A 20,847-nucleotide genomic window follows, 5' to 3' on the forward strand; every position below is an offset into this window, starting at 1 on the left:
GGGCGTCAATTTTTGAAAAAAACGTAAGGGGTTAGTATGTCGTTTTTTTCATTTTTTCAACTTGCTTCAAATGCACTTTTCTGGTGAAAAAAAAAGGGAAACCTCACACACACTCAACAGGGGCCCCAGGAGCACCCAAAAATGGCATAAAATGGCAAAATTTTAGGGCGTCAATTTTTGAAAAAAACGTAAGGGGTTAGTATGTCGTTTTTTTCATTTTTTCAACTTGCTTCAAATGCACTTTTCTGGTGAAAAAAAACAGGGAAACCTCACACACACTCAACAGGGGCCCAAGGAGCACCCAAAAATGGCATAAAATGGCAAAATTTTAGGGCGTCAATTTTTGAAAAAAACGTAAGGGGTTCGTATGTCGTTTTTTTCATTTTTTCAACTTGCTTCAAATGCACTTTTCTGGTGAAAAAAAACAGGGAAACCTCACACACACTCAACAGGGGCCCCAGGAGCACCCAAAAATGGCATAAAATGGCAAAATTTTAGGGCGTCAATTTTTGAAAAAAACGTAAGGGGTTAGTATGTCGTTTTTTTCATTTTTTCAACTTGCTTCAAATGCACTTTTCTGGTGAAAAAAAAGGGAAACCTCACACACACTCAACAGGGGCCCCAGGAGCACCCAAAAATGGCATAAAATGGCAAAATTTTAGGGCGTCAATTTTTGAAAAAAACGTAAGGGGTTAGTATGTCGTTTTTTTCATTTTTTCAACTTGCTTCAAATGCACTTTTCTGGTGAAAAAAAACAGGGAAACCTCACACACACTCAACAGGGGCCCCAGGAGCACCCAAAAATGGCATAAAATGGCAAAATTTTAGGGCGTCAATTTTTGAAAAAAACGTAAGGGGTTAGTATGTCGTTTTTTTTCATTTTTTCAACTTGCTTCAAATGCACTTTTCTGGTGAAAAAAAACAGGGAAACCTCACACACACTCAACAGGGGCCCAAGGAGCACCCAAAAATGGCATAAAATGGCAAAATTTTAGGGCGTCAATTTTTGAAAAAAACGTAAGGGGTTAGTATGTCGTTTTTTTCATTTTTTCAACTTGCTTCAAATGCACTTTTCTGGTGAAAAAAAACAGGGAAACCTCACACACACTCAACAGGGGCCCCAGGAGCACCCAAAAATGGCATAAAATGGCAAAATTTTAGGGCGTCAATTTTTGAAAAAAACGTAAGGGGTTAGTATGTCGTTTTTTTTCATTTTTTCAACTTGCTTCAAATGCACTTTTCTGGTGAAAAAAAACAGGGAAACCTCACACACACTCAACAGGGGCCCCAGGAGCACCCAAAAATGGCATAAAATGGCAAAATTTTAGGGCGTCAATTTTTGAAAAAAACGTAAGGGGTTAGTATGTCGTTTTTTTCATTTTTTCAACTTGCTTCAAATGCACTTTTCTGGTGAAAAAAAACAGGGAAACCTCACACACACTCAACAGGGGCCCCAGGAGCACCCAAAAATGGCATAAAATGGCAAAATTTTAGGGCGTCAATTTTTGAAAAAAACGTAAGGGGTTAGTATGTCGTTTTTTTCATTTTTTCAACTTGCTTCAAATGCACTTTTCTGGTGAAAAAAAACAGGGAAACCTCACACACACTCAACAGGGGCCCCAGGAGCACCCAAAAATGGCATAAAATGGCAAAATTTTAGGGCGTCAATTTTTGAAAAAAACGTAAGGGGTTAGTATGTCGTTTTTTTCATTTTTTCAACTTGCTTCAAATGCACTTTTCTGGTGAAAAAAAACAGGGAAACCTCACACACACTCAACAGGGGCCCCAGGAGCACCCAAAAATGGCATAAAATGGCAAAATTTTAGGGCGTCAATTTTTGAAAAAAACGTAAGGGGTTAGTATGTCGTTTTTTTCATTTTTTCAACTTGCTTCAAATGCACTTTTCTGGTGAAAAAAAACAGGGAAACCTCACACACACTCAACAGGGGCCCCAGGAGCACCCAAAAATGGCATAAAATGGCAAAATTTTAGGGCGTCAATTTTTGAAAAAAACGTAAGGGGTTAGTATGTCGTTTTTTTCATTTTTTCAACTTGCTTCAAATGCACTTTTCTGGTGAAAAAAAACAGGGAAACCTCACACACACTCAACAGGGGCCCCAGGAGCACCCAAAAATGGCATAAAATAGCAAAATTTTAGGGCGTCAATTTTTGAAAAAAACGTAAGGGGTTAGTATGTCGTTTTTTTCATTTTTTCAACTTGCTTCAAATGCACTTTTCTGGTGAAAAAAAACAGGGAAACCTCACACACACTCAACAGGGGCCCCAGGAGCACCCAAAAATGGCATAAAATGGCAACATTTAAGGGCGTCAATTTTTGAAAAAAACGTAAGGGGTTAGTATGTCGTTTTTTTCATTTTTTCAACTTGCTTCAAATGCACTTTTCTGGTGAAAAAAAACAGGGAAACCTCACACACACTCAACAGGGGCCCAAGGAGCACCCAAAAATGGCATAAAATGGCAAAATTTTAGGGCGTCAATTTTTGAAAAAAACGTAAGGGGTTAGTATGTCGTTTTTTTCATTTTTTCAACTTGCTTCAAATGCACTTTTCTGGTGAAAAAAAACAGGGAAACCTCACACACACTCAACAGGGGCCCCAGGAGCACCCAAAAATGGCATAAAATGGCAAAATTTTAGGGCGTCAATTTTTGAAAAAAACGTAAGGGGTTAGTATGTCGTTTTTTTCATTTTTTCAACTTGCTTCAAATGCACTTTTCTGGTGAAAAAAAAAGGGAAACCTCACACACACTCAACAGGGGCCCCAGGAGCACCCAAAAATGGCATAAAATGGCAAAATTTTAGGGCGTCAATTTTTGAAAAAAACGTAAGGGGTTAGTATGTCGTTTTTTTCATTTTTTCAACTTGCTTCAAATGCACTTTTCTGGTGAAAAAAAACAGGGAAACCTCACACACACTCAACAGGGGCCCAAGGAGCACCCAAAAATGGCATAAAATGGCAAAATTTTAGGGCGTCAATTTTTGAAAAAAACGTAAGGGGTTCGTATGTCGTTTTTTTCATTTTTTCAACTTGCTTCAAATGCACTTTTCTGGTGAAAAAAAACAGGGAAACCTCACACACACTCAACAGGGGCCCCAGGAGCACCCAAAAATGGCATAAAATGGCAAAATTTTAGGGCGTCAATTTTTGAAAAAAACGTAAGGGGTTAGTATGTCGTTTTTTTCATTTTTTCAACTTGCTTCAAATGCACTTTTCTGGTGAAAAAAAAAGGGAAACCTCACACACACTCAACAGGGGCCCCAGGAGCACCCAAAAATGGCATAAAATGGCAAAATTTTAGGGCGTCAATTTTTGAAAAAAACGTAAGGGGTTAGTATGTCGTTTTTTTCATTTTTTCAACTTGCTTCAAATGCACTTTTCTGGTGAAAAAAACACAGGGAAACCTCACACACACTCAACAGGGGCCCCAGGAGCACCCAAAAATGGCATAAAATGGCAAAATTTTAGGGCGTCAATTTTTGAAAAAAACGTAAGGGGTTAGTATGTCGTTTTTTTTCATTTTTTCAACTTGCTTCAAATGCACTTTTCTGGTGAAAAAAAACAGGGAAACCTCACACACACTCAACAGGGGCCCAAGGAGCACCCAAAAATGGCATAAAATGGCAAAATTTTAGGGCGTCAATTTTTGAAAAAAACGTAAGGGGTTAGTATGTCGTTTTTTTCATTTTTTCAACTTGCTTCAAATGCACTTTTCTGGTGAAAAAAAACAGGGAAACCTCACACACACTCAACAGGGGCCCCAGGAGCACCCAAAAATGGCATAAAATGGCAAAATTTTAGGGCGTCAATTTTTGAAAAAAACGTAAGGGGTTAGTATGTCGTTTTTTTTCATTTTTTCAACTTGCTTCAAATGCACTTTTCTGGTGAAAAAAAACAGGGAAACCTCACACACACTCAACAGGGGCCCCAGGAGCACCCAAAAATGGCATAAAATGGCAAAATTTTAGGGCGTCAATTTTTGAAAAAAACGTAAGGGGTTAGTATGTCGTTTTTTTCATTTTTTCAACTTGCTTCAAATGCACTTTTCTGGTGAAAAAAAACAGGGAAACCTCACACACACTCAACAGGGGCCCCAGGAGCACCCAAAAATGGCATAAAATGGCAAAATTTTAGGGCGTCAATTTTTGAAAAAAACGTAAGGGGTTAGTATGTCGTTTTTTTCATTTTTTCAACTTGCTTCAAATGCACTTTTCTGGTGAAAAAAAACAGGGAAACCTCACACACACTCAACAGGGGCCCCAGGAGCACCCAAAAATGGCATAAAATGGCAAAATTTTAGGGCGTCAATTTTTGAAAAAAACGTAAGGGGTTAGTATGTCGTTTTTTTCATTTTTTCAACTTGCTTCAAATGCACTTTTCTGGTGAAAAAAAACAGGGAAACCTCACACACACTCAACAGGGGCCCCAGGAGCACCCAAAAATGGCATAAAATGGCAAAATTTTAGGGCGTCAATTTTTGAAAAAAACGTAAGGGGTTAGTATGTCGTTTTTTTCATTTTTTCAACTTGCTTCAAATGCACTTTTCTGGTGAAAAAAAACAGGGAAACCTCACACACACTCAACAGGGGCCCCAGGAGCACCCAAAAATGGCATAAAATGGCAAAATTTTAGGGCGTCAATTTTTGAAAAAAACGTAAGGGGTTAGTATGTCGTTTTTTTCATTTTTTCAACTTGCTTCAAATGCACTTTTCTGGTGAAAAAAAACAGGGAAACCTCACACACACTCAACAGGGGCCCCAGGAGCACCCAAAAATGGCATAAAATAGCAAAATTTTAGGGCGTCAATTTTTGAAAAAAACGTAAGGGGTTAGTATGTCGTTTTTTTCATTTTTTCAACTTGCTTCAAATGCACTTTTCTGGTGAAAAAAAACAGGGAAACCTCACACACACTCAACAGGGGCCCCAGGAGCACCCAAAAATGGCATAAAATGGCAAAATTTTAGGGCGTCAATTTTTGAAAAAAACGTAAGGGGTTAGTATGTCGTTTTTTTCATTTTTTCAACTTGCTTCAAATGCACTTTTCTGGTGAAAAAAAACAGGGAAACCTCACACACACTCAACAGGGGCCCAAGGAGCACCCAAAAATGGCATAAAATGGCAAAATTTTAGGGCGTCAATTTTTGAAAAAAACGTAAGGGGTTAGTATGTCGTTTTTTTCATTTTTTCAACTTGCTTCAAATGCACTTTTCTGGTGAAAAAAAAGGGAAACCTCACACACACTCAACAGGGGCCCCAGGAGCACCCAAAAATGGCATAAAATGGCAAAATTTTAGGGCGTCAATTTTTGAAAAAAACGTAAGGGGTTAGTATGTCGTTTTTTTCATTTTTTCAACTTGCTTCAAATGCACTTTTCTGGTGAAAAAAAACAGGGAAACCTCACACACACTCAACAGGGGCCCCAGGAGCACCCAAAAATGGCATAAAATGGCAAAATTTTAGGGCGTCAATTTTTGAAAAAAACGTAAGGGGTTAGTATGTCGTTTTTTTTCATTTTTTCAACTTGCTTCAAATGCACTTTTCTGGTGAAAAAAAACAGGGAAACCTCACACACACTCAACAGGGGCCCAAGGAGCACCCAAAAATGGCATAAAATGGCAAAATTTTAGGGCGTCAATTTTTGAAAAAAACGTAAGGGGTTAGTATGTCGTTTTTTTCATTTTTTCAACTTGCTTCAAATGCACTTTTCTGGTGAAAAAAAACAGGGAAACCTCACACACACTCAACAGGGGCCCCAGGAGCACCCAAAAATGGCATAAAATGGCAAAATTTTAGGGCGTCAATTTTTGAAAAAAACGTAAGGGGTTAGTATGTCGTTTTTTTTCATTTTTTCAACTTGCTTCAAATGCACTTTTCTGGTGAAAAAAAACAGGGAAACCTCACACACACTCAACAGGGGCCCCAGGAGCACCCAAAAATGGCATAAAATGGCAAAATTTTAGGGCGTCAATTTTTGAAAAAAACGTAAGGGGTTAGTATGTCGTTTTTTTCATTTTTTCAACTTGCTTCAAATGCACTTTTCTGGTGAAAAAAAACAGGGAAACCTCACACACACTCAACAGGGGCCCCAGGAGCACCCAAAAATGGCATAAAATGGCAAAATTTTAGGGCGTCAATTTTTGAAAAAAACGTAAGGGGTTAGTATGTCGTTTTTTTCATTTTTTCAACTTGCTTCAAATGCACTTTTCTGGTGAAAAAAAACAGGGAAACCTCACACACACTCAACAGGGGCCCCAGGAGCACCCAAAAATGGCATAAAATGGCAAAATTTTAGGGCGTCAATTTTTGAAAAAAACGTAAGGGGTTAGTATGTCGTTTTTTTCATTTTTTCAACTTGCTTCAAATGCACTTTTCTGGTGAAAAAAAACAGGGAAACCTCACACACACTCAACAGGGGCCCCAGGAGCACCCAAAAATGGCATAAAATGGCAAAATTTTAGGGCGTCAATTTTTGAAAAAAACGTAAGGGGTTAGTATGTCGTTTTTTTCATTTTTTCAACTTGCTTCAAATGCACTTTTCTGGTGAAAAAAAACAGGGAAACCTCACACACACTCAACAGGGGCCCCAGGAGCACCCAAAAATGGCATAAAATGGCAAAATTTTAGGGCGTCAATTTTTGAAAAAAACGTAAGGGGTTAGTATGTCGTTTTTTTCATTTTTTCAACTTGCTTCAAATGCACTTTTCTGGTGAAAAAAAACAGGGAAACCTCACACACACTCAACAGGGGCCCCAGGAGCACCCAAAAATGGCATAAAATGGCAAAATTTTAGGGCGTCAATTTTTGAAAAAAACGTAAGGGGTTAGTATGTCGTTTTTTTCATTTTTTCAACTTGCTTCAAATGCACTTTTCTGGTGAAAAAAAACAGGGAAACCTCACACACACTCAACAGGGGCCCCAGGAGCACCCAAAAATGGCATAAAATGGCAAAATTTTAGGGCGTCAATTTTTGAAAAAAACGTAAGGGGTTAGTATGTCGTTTTTTTCATTTTTTCAACTTGCTTCAAATGCACTTTTCTGGTGAAAAAAAACAGGGAAACCTCACACACACTCAACAGGGGCCCCAGGAGCACCCAAAAATGGCATAAAATGGCAAAATTTTAGGGCGTCAATTTTTGAAAAAAACGTAAGGGGTTAGTATGTCGTTTTTTTCATTTTTTCAACTTGCTTCAAATGCACTTTTCTGGTGAAAAAAACAGGGAAACCTCACACACACTCAACAGGGGCCGCAGGAGCACCCAAAAATGGCATAAAATGGCAAAATTTTAGGGCGTCAATTTTTGAAAAAAACGTAAGGGGTTAGTATGTCGTTTTTTTCATTTTTTCAACTTGCTTCAAATGCACTTTTCTGGTGAAAAAAAACAGGGAAACCTCACACACACTCAACAGGGGCCCCAGGAGCACCCAAAAATGGCATAAAATGGCAAAATTTTAGGGCGTCAATTTTTGAAAAAAATGTAAGGGGTTAGTATGTCGTTTTTTTCATTTTTTCAACTTGCTTCAAATGCACTTTTCTGGTGAAAAAAAACAGGGAAACCTCACACACACTCAACAGGGGCCCCAGGAGCACCCAAAAATGGCATAAAATGGCAAAATTTTAGGGCGTCAATTTTTGAAAAAAACGTAAGGGGTTAGTATGTCGTTTTTTTCATTGTTTCAACTTGCTTCAAATGCACTTTTCTGGTGAAAAAAAACAGGGAAACCTCACACACACTCAACAGGGGCCCCAGGAGCACCCAAAAATGGCGTAAAATGGCAAAATTTTAGGGCGTCAATTTTTGAAAAAAACGTAGGGGGTTAGTTAGTATGTCGTTTTTTTCATTTTTTCAACTTGCTTCAAATGCACTTTTCTGGTGAAAAAAAACAGGGAAACCTCACACACACTCAACAGGGGCCCCAGGAGCACCCAAAAATGGCATAAAATGGCAAAATTTTAGGGCGTCAATTTTTGAAAAAAACGTAAGGGGTTAGTATGTCGTTTTTTTAATTTTTTCAACTTGCTTCAAATGCACTTTTCTGGTGAAAAAAAACAGGGAAACCTCACACACACTCAACAGGGCCCCCAGGAGCACCCAAAAATGGCATAAAATGCCAGAGTTTGGGGCCGTCAATTTTTGAAAAAAAACGTAAGGGGTTAGTATGTCGTTTTTTTCATTTTTTTCAACTTGCTTCAAATGCTCTTTTCTGGTGAAAAAAACACGGAAACCTCACACACACTCAACAGGGGCCCCAGGAGCACCCAAAAATGGCATAAAATGCCAAAATTTTAGGGTGTCAATTTTTGAAAAAAAACATAAGGGGTTAGTATGTCGTTTTTTTCATTTTTTTCAACTTGCTTCAAATGCTCTTTTCTTGTGAAAAACATGGAGGAAACCTCACACACACTCAACAGGGGCCCCAGGAGCACCCAAAAATGGCATAAAATGACAAAATTTTAGTGCGTCGATTTTTGAAAAAAACGTAAGGGGTTAGTATGTCGTTTTTTTCATTTTTTCAACTTGCTTCAAATGCACTTTTCTGGTGAAAAAAAACAGGGAAACCTCACACACACTCAACAGGGGCCCCAGGAGCACCCAAAAATGGCATAAAATGGCAAAATTTTAGGGCGTCAATTTTTGAAAAAAACGTAAGGGGTTAGTATGTCGTTTTTTTCATTTTTTCAACTTGCTTCAAATGCACTTTTCTGGTGAAAAAAACAGGGAAACCTCACACACACTCAACAGGGGCCGCAGGAGCACCCAAAAATGGCATAAAATGGCAAAATTTTAGGGCGTCAATTTTTGAAAAAAACGTAAGGGGTTAGTATGTCGTTTTTTTCATTTTTTCAACTTGCTTCAAATGCACTTTTCTGGTGAAAAAAAACAGGGAAACCTCACACACACTCAACAGGGGCCCCAGGAGCACCCAAAAATGGCATAAAATGGCAAAATTTTAGGGCGTCAATTTTTGAAAAAAATGTAAGGGGTTAGTATGTCGTTTTTTTCATTTTTTCAACTTGCTTCAAATGCACTTTTCTGGTGAAAAAAAACAGGGAAACCTCACACACACTCAACAGGGGCCCCAGGAGCACCCAAAAATGGCATAAAATGGCAAAATTTTAGGGCGTCAATTTTTGAAAAAAACGTAAGGGGTTAGTATGTCGTTTTTTTCATTGTTTCATTTTGCTTCAAATGCACTTTTCTGGTGAAAAAAAACAGGGAAACCTCACACACACTCAACAGGGGCCCCAGGAGCACCCAAAAATGGCGTAAAATGGCAAAATTTTAGGGCGTCAATTTTTGAAAAAAACGTAGGGGGTTAGTTAGTATGTCGTTTTTTTCATTTTTTCAACTTGCTTCAAATGCACTTTTCTGGTGAAAAAAAAACAGGGAAACCTCACACACACTCAACAGGGGCCCCAGGAGCACCCAAAAATGGCATAAAATGGCAAAATTTTAGGGCGTCAATTTTTGAAAAAAACGTAAGGGGTTAGTATGTCGTTTTTTTCATTTTTTCAACTTGCTTCAAATGCACTTTTCTGGTGAAAAAAAACAGGGAAACCTCACACACACTCAACAGCGCCCCCAGGAGCACCCAAAAATGGCATAAAATGCCAGAGTTTGGGGCCGTCAATTTTTGAAAAAAAACGTAAGGGGTTAGTATGTCGTTTTTTTCATTTTTTTCAACTTGCTTCAAATGCTCTTTTCTGGTGAAAAAAACACGGAAACCTCACACACACTCAACAGGGGCCCCAGGAGCACCCAAAAATGGCATAAAATGCCAAAATTTTAGGGTGTCAATTTTTGAAAAAAAACATAAGGGGTTAGTATGTCGTTTTTTTCATTTTTTCAACTTGCTTCAAATGCTCTTTTCTGGTGAAAAAAATGGAGGAAACCTCACACACACTCAACAGGGCCCCCAGGAGCACCCAAAAATGGCATAAAATGCCAGAGTTTGGGGGCGGTGATTTTGGAAAAAAAACGTAAGGGGTTAGTATGTCGTTTTTTTCATTTTTTTCAACTTGCTTCAAATGCTCTTTTCTTGTGAAAAACATGGAGGAAACCTCACACACACTCAACAGGGGCCCCAGGAGCACCCAAAAATGGCATAAAATGACAAAATTTTAGTGCGTCGATTTTTGAAAAAAACGTAAGGGGTTAGTATGTCGTTTTTTTCATCTTTTCAACTTGCTTCAAATGCACTTTTCTGGTGAAAAAAAAACGGGGAGACCTCACACACACTCAACAGGGGCCCCAGGAGCACCCAGAAATGGTATAAAATGCCAAAATTTTAGGGCGTCAATTTTTGAAAAAAAACGTAAGGGGTTAGTATGTCGTTTTTTTCATTTTTTCAACTTGCTTCAAATGCACTTTTCTGGTGAAAAAAAAAACGGGGAGACCTCACACACACTCAACAGGGGCCCCAGGAGCATCCAAAAATGGCATAAAATGCCAAAATTTTTGTCGTCAATTTTTGACAAAAAACGTAAGGGGTTAGTATGTCGTTTTTTTCATTTTTTCAACTTGCTTCAAATGCTCTTTTCTGGTGAAAAAAATGGAGGAAACCTCACACACACTCAACAGGGGCCCCAGCAGCACCCAGAAATGGCATAAAATGCCCAAATTTTGGGGCGTCAATTTTTGAAAAAAAAACGTAAGGGGTTAGTATGTCGTTTTTTTCATTTTTTTCAACTTGCTTCAAATGCTCTTTTCTTGTGAACAAAACAGAGGAAACCTCACACACACTCAACAGGGGCCCCAGGAGCACCCAAAAATGGCATAAAATGACAACATTTTAGGGCATCAATTTTTGACAAAAAACGTAAATAATGTTTATTGCGTGCAGAAATTTCAGCAGCAGAATAAAGCAACTCAGGGAACAGACAAACAAATGATAATGATCCCAACACAGGGAGAGGCACACACCTGAACTAAATAGACAGCACAAATTAGAGACAGGTGTGGGACATAACGACAACCAAGGCAGGCACATAAAAACAGGAAGTCCAATGCAAAATCAGAGTGTCTGAAAAGGAAACCAAAGCCCAGACAGGGAACATAGACAAACTGTCACACAGGGAAACCTCACACACACTCAACAGGGCCCCCAGGAGCACCCAAAAATGGCATAAAATGCCAGAGTTTGGGGGCAGTGATTTTGGAAAAAAAACGTAAGGGGTTAGTATGTCGTTTTTTTCATTTTTTCAACTTGCTTCAAATGCTCTTTTCTGGTGAAAAAAATGGAGGAAACCTCACACACACTCAACAGGGGCCCCAGGAGCACCCAGAAATGGCATAAAATGTCAAAATTGTAGGGCGTCAATTTTTGAAAAAAACGTAAGGGGTTAGTATGTCGTTTTTTTCATTTTTTCAACTTGCTTCAAATGCTCTTTTCTTGTGAACAAAACAGAGGAAACCTCACACACACTCAACAGGGGCCCCAGGAGCACCCAAAAATGGCATAAAATGCCAAAATTTTAGGGCGTCAAGTTTTGATTGTCTGCTGAAGTTAATAATCACGAAAATATAAAAAATGTATAGTATGCTAATGTTAGCATGTTAGTATTCTAACACCTGGCATGATAGCGTTAAGTGTCTGCCAAATTTCATTTTCATGAAAAAAAAATTCTAGTTTGCTAACATTAGCCTACTACCACCTAGCATGATTGTGTTAAGCGTCTGCTGAAGTTCATATTCACAAAACTTTTAAAAAGCTCTAATATGCTAATGTTACCAAGTTAGTATAACACCTGACATTATAGCGCTAAGTGTATCCTAAAGTTCAAATTCACAAAGTTTTTTTTCTTCCAGTATGCTAATGTTGGCATACTAACACCTAGCATGATAGCGTTAAGTGTCTGCTGAAGTTTATATTCACAAAAATTATAAAATGGTCTCATATGCTAATGTTAGCATGTTAGCATACTAACACCTAGCATGATAGCGTTAAGTGTCTGCTGAAGTTGATATTCACGGATATTATAAAATGGTCTATTATGCTAATGTTAGCATGTTAGCATACTAACACCTTGCATGATAGCGTTCAGTGTCTGCTGACGTTTATATTCACGGAAATTATAAAATGGTCTATTATGCTAATGTTAGCATGTTAGCATACTAACACCTAGCATGATAGCGTTAAGTGTCTGCTGAAGTTTATATTCACAAAAACTATAAAATGGTCTATTATGCTAATGTTAGCATGTTAGCATGCTAATGTTAGCATGTTAGCATACTAACACCTAGCATGATAGCGTTAAGTATCTGCTGAAGTTTGTATTCACGAAAATTATAAAATGGTCTATTATGCTAATGTTAGCATGTTAGCATACTAACACCTGGCATGATAACGTTACATTTCTACTAAAGTTAATATTCATGGAAATGAAAAAAATGATAGTATGCTAATGTTAGCATGTTAGCACTTTACATATAGTGTACACCTTTTAGCACCTAGCCTGATAGTCTTAAGTGTAGATGTTAAGTGTCTGCTGAAGTTCATATTATCAATAAGTTCAATATTCATTACATGAATGGATGCACCACTGGTCTTAAAAAAAAAAGATATATTTTGTTATTGTACTTTATTTGGTTACACACACACACACATACACACACACACACACACACACACATTGAAATGCATCCAATGAAAAGATAAAAGTAGAAGAATCCAAGTAAGAACACCAATTTAGTTCAAGTTGAGAGCCGACGTCGTTTCAACAAAGGGAATTCTTGGCTTGGCGACGGACGGCGGCTCACAAAGACGTTCCGCTTTGGGATTCCTGGCGGGAGAGGATCTCGTTTTTACCGTTCTCCTGCGTCAGGTAGTTTCCGTTATCTGTGAAGAGAAGACCCCCGGAGACGGCGGCGCTCGGCCCGTCCTCGTTTTCCTCAGGAACCCCCGTCCCGCCGTCCTCCGCGTCTTCCGGAAGTGCGTCTTCCGGAAGTGCGTCTTCCGGAAGTGCGTCTTCCGGAAGTGCGTCCCGTGCCGGTTGCGTGTCGACGAGGGCTTTCTCTTCTCTGGGGGGGTCGTCGTCACGCTGCACACACGCCTCAACGCAGCCCTGTGGACGCCACGCACGCACTGTGGATCTGCGACACATCGATAGACGACGCGTTCACGGTCGTCCCCGTTTTACCTTTCCTGTGGCCCCCACTTTTCCACCTGGCAAACAAAGCAAAAGTTTAACATTTCAAAGAAAAAGCTTTCATGGTTCTCAAAATTTATGTGGATTGATGTTTTTTAAATATTGTTTTCTCCATAATATTCACCTGTATATTAATAAATAGCATCAGTCTCGGAAATGTATGATTTGTTTTTGAGAAAATAATTTTGGTTTTCTTATCACAAACTTAAAGGAATATTAGAAAGAAAATTGAGGAAAATGTATAACCTTCCAGATTTTTTATTAAATGGATTTTTTCCTGAAAATAGTTTTTGAGAAAATATTCTTTTTTAGAAAATAAATAGCATAACTGTAGGAAATGTATGATTTCTTTTTCTGCAAAGTGAACCTTTTTCTTGAAAAAAAAAAAAACCATTCAATATTGTGTTTTTTTATTTTTCAAGTATTTCAAGAAAATACATAAATACCATAAATGTTTTTACAATAAAAAAATATATATTTGTGAATTTTTTCAAGAAAAATGTCTGAAAAACATTCTTGAAAAATATGACCTTTTATGTGAAAATGCTTATTTTGGAAAACATGACAATGTAGATGACATCACGACATCCGAAGGTTGCGAGTTCGATCCTCACACGGGGCAGCTGTGTTTTGGTATTCTATTTCAACTTCAAGTTCAGTTTTTGGGTGGTAAAACGGTGTGTTCAGGAGCACCAAGAAGAAGGAGACGTACCTCTTGAGATCCAGATCTTGGCTGCGGCTACCAAGGTCACCCCAACCACAAGTAGAACACCAATGATGGCGATGACGACGTGCTGACGTTGCCTCCTCTCTGCAACAAAGCCAAGGAGGGAGGACTCAACCACACGGCAGGTCCGTCCAATCACGACGTGAGCGCATGCGGAGGGTGACCGCGCTTAGCTAGCAGAGAAGCATCAGAGCGAGCGCTCGTCAGGGCGATGTGTAACGTGTGGCTGAAAGGTGACGATGCCACAGAAACCACACCGAGTGACACGTCTCACGGCGGAGAGGAGCTGTGGGCGGAAAGGAAGGAAGGAAGCAAGCAAGCAAGCATCGCCGGCGGCAAACACTCACCGCACACCACGTCTGATTTGTCCGACCCGCTTCGCCCGACCTGGTACCCGCTGTCACACCTGCACCCCGAATAAATAAACCCCCCCAAAAAATATGACTTGTAAATTTGACAGAAGCCGTCGTTCAACAAAAAACTTAGAACTAATACTACATGATACTACATGATACTACGTATTCAAGCCAAACTACTAGGAGTCGTAGTTCGTACTCGGTCCATGGCGTACAGACGGCGTCCCATGAGGTCCGGTTGGAAAAGGAGCCTACGGGACATCGATGGCACACGGTGTCGTGGGTTTGATTCCCTGGCAAGAAGAGAAATAAAACGTTGAAAGTTGATGACAAGAGAACGCCCCAGAAGCATCCAAAAATGGCATCAAATGCCAGAGTTGGGATTTTTGACAAAAAACGTAAGGGGTTAGTATGTCGTTTTTTTTTTCATTTTTTCAACTTGCTTCAAATGCACTTTTATGGTGAAAAAAATGGAGGAAACCTCACACACACTCAACAGGGGCCCCAGGAGCACCCAAAAATGGCATAAAATGCCAAAATTTTAGGACGTCAATTTTTGACAAAAAACGTAAGGGGTTAGTATGTCGTTTTTTTCATTTTTTCAACTTGCTTCTAATGCAATTTTATGGTGAAAAAAATGGAGGAAACCTCACACACACTCAACAGGGCCCCCAGGAGCACCCAAAAATGGCATAAAATGCCAAAATTTTAGGGCATCAATTTTTGAAAAAAAAAACGTAAGGGGTTAGTATGTCGTTTTTTTTCATTTTTTCAACTTGCTTCAAATGCTCTTTTCTGGTGAAAAAAATGGAGGAAACCTCACACACACTCAACAGGGGCCCCAGGAGCACCCAAAAATGGCATAAAATGCCAAAATTTTAGGGCGTCAATTTTTGAAAAAAAAAAACGTAAGGGGTTAGTATGTCGTTTTTTTCAGTTTTTTCAACTCGCTTCTAATGCACTTTTCTGCTAAAAGAATCAGGGGAAACCTCACACACACTCAACAGGGGCCCCAGGAGCACCCAAAAATGGCATAAAGTGCCAAAATTTTAGGGCGTCAATTTTTGAAAAAAAAACGTAAGGGGGTTAGTATGTCGTTTTTTTTCATTTTTTCAACTTGCTTCAAATGCTCTTTTCTGGTGAAAAAAATGGAGGAAACCTCACACACACTCAACAATCCCTGACTGGGAGGGCGGTCACCTGGAAGCAGCGCCCCCCACCCGGGCCCACAGGAGCCGTGGGGGACGCAGGTGAGGCAGGCGTCGCCGGAGCAGTGGAATCCACGTTGGCAAATGCATGCGCTCTTTTCCCGTTTGCTCTTCTGCTTTTCCGACTCCAAGTTTTTATCTGTCCGATGGAAAAACACACATTGGAGCGAAGCGTTTTTGCTGTTTTGTGTCGTTTTTGCAAGCCGGGAGGTCTTACTCGGGTCGCAGTACGGTTGTCGTTTACACTTGGCTTCGGTGGTGAACGTGTCCTGATACTCGTCCTGGTCGCAGGGGGGGCACAGGGGCTCCGCACACGTTCCCAACGACGACATGCTGGTGCCTGCAATCACAATCACGTTAGCTTAGCATGGCAGCACGGCACATCCATTCATCCATTCATCCATTCATCCATTCATCCATTCATCCATTCATCCATTCATCCATTCATCCATTCATCCATTCATCCATTCATCCATTCATCCATTCATCCATTCATCCGTCCATGTGTGGCTGCCTGCACTTCCGACTCCGGACAAGAGATGGCAGCGTTCCTCATCCCGAGCCAACTTAGCACCTCGTTATCCCTTTTTGAGTATTTATTTGGAAGAATGATCATTACAAATATTTTGCAACTGAGCATAAAATTAAATGATTTTTTTTTTTTTAAATATTGTATATTTTAATCAATCTATTTGTAAAAATGATTATAAAAAATATATATCATCAAAAACGGTCATACTGTTTATATGTGCCTGGGCCTCTCTGCAGTTGAGCAATAAAATGAATAAATGAATAAATGAATAAAAAATAAAAATGGTTAGTATTATTTTTAACTGCATTTTAAATCAATTTGCAAAATGATCATAAAAAATATAAAAGATGTAAGAAAAAAAAGCTGAGCAACAAATTATAAAAAATAAGACTGATCCAAAAAACGCCCGATTTTGAATAGATGCCTGGGTTTCTCTGCAGTTTAGTAGCAACATGAAATGGAATTATGATTTCTGTAATAGCTGTGACATATAGTATATAAAGATATAAATGTTATGAAATAAATGTTATGAAATGATATTATTCATCAAATGAAAAGTGAAATAAATGCAGTCGGAGGATGAAGAACTTGGTTGGGATATTTTAACGGGAAAACAGCATTCCTTTTGGGATGGGATCAGAATGGCATCATGGACTGAGCCGTGCGTGACGGCTAGCGCAACAACGAAAAAAGATCTGCTGTGTTCTTACCTGGCGGACACATCTGGCAACACTCGCCGTTGCGTCGCTTCTGGGTTAGCGGGTCGCACAGAGGCTGAGCCGCCGTCAGGCCCTGAACCACAAACATGGACGTGATTGGTCGGGGGCGGCTCGGGAACCACGGCTAATTTCAACATGGGGGCAGGTGGGGCAGTGCCCCGCGCTCATTCAATGTGTATGCCATGAAAAAGTGCCCCAACGAGCCACCCGGGCTTTTAGCTCAATGGCCAATCAATGCTAACATTCTTGGGTTGGTCAATCTGTGATGTGCTCGTTAGCTTATCAAAGAGTTATTTAGAATACGCCCAATTATAACTAGCTAGCTAGCTACGTAGCCAGCTAACAAAGATCTGTACAGTACATGTACAGTATGTTGTATAGCTTCACCTAATAATACATCATGAGCCGACGAGCAAGCTGTATCGTAGCTTAGCTTAACAAGCTAGCTGTATCGTAGGTTAGCTTGATGAGCTAGCAGTATCGTAGCTTAGCTTGATGAGCTAGCTGTATCGTAGCTTAGCTTGACAAGCTAGCTGTATCGTAGGTTAGCTTGATGAGCTAGCTGTATCATAGGTTAGCTTGATGACCTAGCTGTATCGTAGCTTAGCTATACAAGCAAGCTGTATTGTAGCTTAGCTATACAAGCTAGCTGTATCGTAGGTTAGCTTGACAAGCTCGCTGTATCGTAGCTTAGCTCGACGAGATAGCTGTATCGTAGCTTAGCTTGATGAGCTAGCTGTATCGTAGCTTAGCTTGACGAGCTAGCTGTATCGTAGCTTAGCTCAACGAGACAGCTGTATCGTAACTTAGCTCGACGAGACAGCTGTATCGTAGCTTAGCTAGATGAGCTAGCTGTGTTGTAGCTTAGCTTGATGAGTTAGCTGTATCGTAGTTTAGCTTGACGAGCTAGCTGTATCGTAGTTTAGCTTGACGAGCTAGCTGTATCGTAGCTTAGCTTGACGAGCCAGCTGTATCGTAGCTTAGCTTGACGAGCCAGCTGTATCGTAGGTTAGCTTGACGAGCCAGCTGTATCGTAGCTTAGCTTGACGAGCCAGCTGTATCGTAGGTTAGCTTGACGAGCTAGCTGTATCGTAGCTTAGCTTGACAAGCCAGCTGTATCGTAGCTTAGCTCGACGAGCCAACTGTATCGTAGCTTAGCTCGACGAGACAGCTGTATCGTAGCTTAGCTTGATGAGCTAGCTGTGTTGTAGCTTAGCTTGACGAGCTAGCTGTGTCGTAGGTTAGCTTGATGACCTAGCTGTATCGTAGCTTAGCTAGATGACCTAGCTGTATCGTAGCTTAGCTTGACGACCTAGCTGTATCGTAGCTTAGCTTGACGAGCTAGCTGTATCGTAGCTTAGCTTGACGAGCTAGCTGTATCGTAGCTTAGCTTGATGAGCCAGCTGTATCGTAGGTTAGCTTGACGAGCTAGCTGTATCGTAGCTTAGCTTGATGAGCTAGCTGTATCGTAGCTTACCTTGATGAGCTAGCTGTATCGTAGCTTAGCTTGACGACCTCGCTGTATCGTAGCTTAGCTTGACGAGCTAGCTGTATCGTAGCTTAGCTTGACGAGCCAGCTGTATCGTAGGTTAGCTTGACGAGCTAGCTGTATCGTAGCTTAGCTTGACGAGCCAGCTGTATCGTAGCTTAGCTTGACGAGCCAGCTGTATCGTAGCTTAGCTTGACGAGCTAGCTGTATCGTAGCTTACCTTGATGAGCTAGCTGTATCGTAGCTTAGCTTGATGAGCTAGCTGTAGCATAGCTTAGCTCGACAAGCTAGCTGTATCATAGCTTAGCTTGACAAGCTAGCAGATAGATACAGCTATAAAGCGATAAATACACACTCAGGCTAACTATATAAACATATATATATAAATATATAAACATATTGATTGTGTTGTTTTGCTAAAGGTGTATGTTACTCTGAGACGCCAACCAGGTATTTAACTAGCATACTTCGAATCCTTAAGGACGGACTAAGTTTGTTAACACAAGACGGAGACCAAGATGAGATTCCCACTGAGAAGTCAACAGCGACAGTCAAAGTGAAAGTGGAGTCAAAGTGAAAGTAAAAACAGACGATGGCAAATTTGGGAATAACCAAGTATTCCACTCGCTGTCAAAGGATCGTCAAAGGATCGGGTTTCATTGACAAGGTTGCAACAATTAAGATGTGCGTCTTTTGTAGGAATAAAGAGAGCGCTAACTGCTAAATAACTAGTAAGCGTAGTTAATCTAGTTAGTCTGGTTAGTGTAGTTAGTCTAGTTAGTGTAGTTAGTCTAGTCAGCGAACTCACCGCGAGCGTCCCCATGACGATCAGAACCATCGCCATGGTTTCCTTGGCGGTCAGGGATCCAAATCCACTGCTTCCCATTTAGCGTCGGTCCCTAGAATGAAAAGCAGACTGGACGCGTCTTGAAAAAGGAGGACGGCGAGCCAATCAGAGGAGGCGTCACAGTCACGTGACCCCTGCCCGAGCATGCGGGACCATTTTCCGGAAAGGAAGGGAAATTCTTTACATTTGTACTCATAAAGGTTGAATATATTATTACTATTAATAATACATAGTGTATTGCCATATGCAGCATATTTCTAATGCCGTTATGATGAATGTCATTGTCATGATGAGCAATTCTAACCATTTTTTCTGTTGGTTATATTTTTGCTAAAACATGAGTAGAAAATGTACATTTTGTAATGTTAAAATAATTTTTAATCATTGGAATTGTTTTAAAATGATTTAATAAAATAGCAGGAAAGAAAAGGAACGAGTCAGGTAAGTTCAATATTAGATATTTGAATACATAAATAGTGCATAAGAGCGTATGTAAAAAGGAGGAAGTGCTACTCTTGTTTCCAGGCCAGGACTGTTGCAGGGATTCCCCCAAAAGTTCTAAGCGGGGATTTCTTGTCTTCTTCAAGCTGCAGTTGTAGAAAAGCGTCCATCCACAATCCCTGGGTCACCTGTCAATCAAATATGTCAATCAAAAGCAGTTTGACAGGAGAATAGGACCTTGAGGAAAAAGGTAGGGATGAGCCAGGGAAAACACTTCTCAGGATGTGGGAATATCAAGCTTTTCCATGCGTTGTTTGCGGGACACGGACTCGTTTCTACGGAAGACGTGTTGATCATTCCGGACCCAAGAATGAGCCCCTTATGACGACACAAGCCAGCCAATGGCAGTAGGTCGTTAATAAGTTAGGTAATAAGTAGATACTCACTTATGAGTAAGTACGTGATTAAGTAAATATGTACACATTTAAATAAATGAGTAAATAAGTCAGTAAGTAAAGAAATAAGTCAATAAGTAGATCAATATGTTAGTGAATAAGTAAATAAGCATGTATGTACGTACGTAACTTAGTAAACAATTAGGTCAGTCATTAAATAGTTAAGTATGTTGTTAATTAAGTCTGCACATAATTAAATAAACAAGTAAGTAGGCCAATGGATAAGTAAGTAAATAAGTGAGTTAGCAGGTGAGCTAGCAACCAGGTGAAGTACAAGTAGGCAAGTAAGTAAATAAATACATAAGTATGTGGATAAGCCAGTCAGTAAATACAAAAGTAAATGTGCTGGTAAGTGAGTCAGTAAGTAAATAAATACATAAGTTAATAAATAGGTGAGTAAATAAAAAAGCAATAAGTCAATAAGTTAGTAGTAGTAAGTATGTCAGGAATTAAGTAAGTACAAAAGTAAGTGAGTGAGTAAGTAAGTAAATAAATACATAAGTAAGTAAGTAAGTAGGAAGTAAGTAAAAAAGCAATAAGTTAGTAAGTAAGTATGTAGGGAATTAAGCAAGTACAAAAGTAAGTGAGTGAGTAAGTAAGTAAATAAATCATAAGTAATTAAGTAGGTAGGAAGTAAGTAAAAAAGCAATAAGTTAGTAAGTAAGTATGTAGGGAATTAAGCAAGTACAAAAGTAAGTGAGTGAGTAAGTAAATAAATACATAAGTAAGTAAGTAAGTAAAAAAGCAATAAGTTAGTAAGTAAGTATGTAGGGAATTAAGCAAGTACAAAAGTAAGTGAGTGAGTAAGTAAGTAAATAAATAAATACATAAGTAGGTAAGTAGGAAGTAAGTAAAAAAGCAATAAGTTAGTAAGTAAGTATGTAGGGAATTAAGCAAGTACAAAAGTAA

At 39.5% G+C, this 20,847-nt stretch overlaps 1 protein-coding gene across 2 annotated transcripts; it reads right to left on the reverse strand.

The window, feature by feature from the left end:
- Positions 1 to 12,518: 12,518 nt before the first annotated feature.
- cd40 (CD40 molecule, TNF receptor superfamily member 5) lies at positions 12,519 to 19,132 on the reverse strand. 2 transcript variants are annotated; one of them, XM_058051658.1, is made up of 10 exons: positions 19,004 to 19,132; positions 16,698 to 16,779; positions 15,673 to 15,795; positions 15,448 to 15,594; positions 14,447 to 14,540; positions 14,239 to 14,297; positions 13,877 to 13,975; positions 13,156 to 13,181; positions 12,980 to 13,080; positions 12,525 to 12,934 (listed from the first exon to the last, which is right to left on the reverse strand). In XM_058051658.1, exons 1-10 carry the CDS (start codon positions 19,079 to 19,081, stop codon positions 12,772 to 12,774), a joined length of 972 nt encoding a protein of 323 aa, XP_057907641.1. In that variant the 5' UTR covers positions 19,082 to 19,132; the 3' UTR covers positions 12,525 to 12,771. The 2 variants fall into 2 exon arrangements, with proteins under 2 accessions (XP_057907640.1, XP_057907641.1); XM_058051657.1 differs by having other exon boundaries at positions 12,519 to 13,080.
- Positions 19,133 to 20,847: the final 1,715 nt, after the last annotated feature.

Source organism: Doryrhamphus excisus, chromosome 16 (assembly GCF_030265055.1).
Source record: "Doryrhamphus excisus isolate RoL2022-K1 chromosome 16, RoL_Dexc_1.0, whole genome shotgun sequence".
NCBI lineage: Eukaryota > Metazoa > Chordata > Actinopteri > Syngnathiformes > Syngnathidae > Doryrhamphus > Doryrhamphus excisus.

Coding starts and splice junctions, on each gene's coding strand:
- cd40 (XM_058051657.1), bottom strand. CDS start 19,081: ATGGGAAGCAGTGGATTTGGATCCCTGACCGCCAAGGAAACCATGGCG. Junction 16,780..19,003: donor TCGTCATGGGGACGCTCGCG/GTGAGTTCGCTG, acceptor TTTGTGGTTCAG/GGCCTGACGGCGGCTCAGCC. Junction 13,976..14,238: donor CAAATCAGACGTGGTGTGCG/GTGAGTGTTTGC, acceptor GCTTTGTTGCAG/AGAGGAGGCAACGTCAGCAC.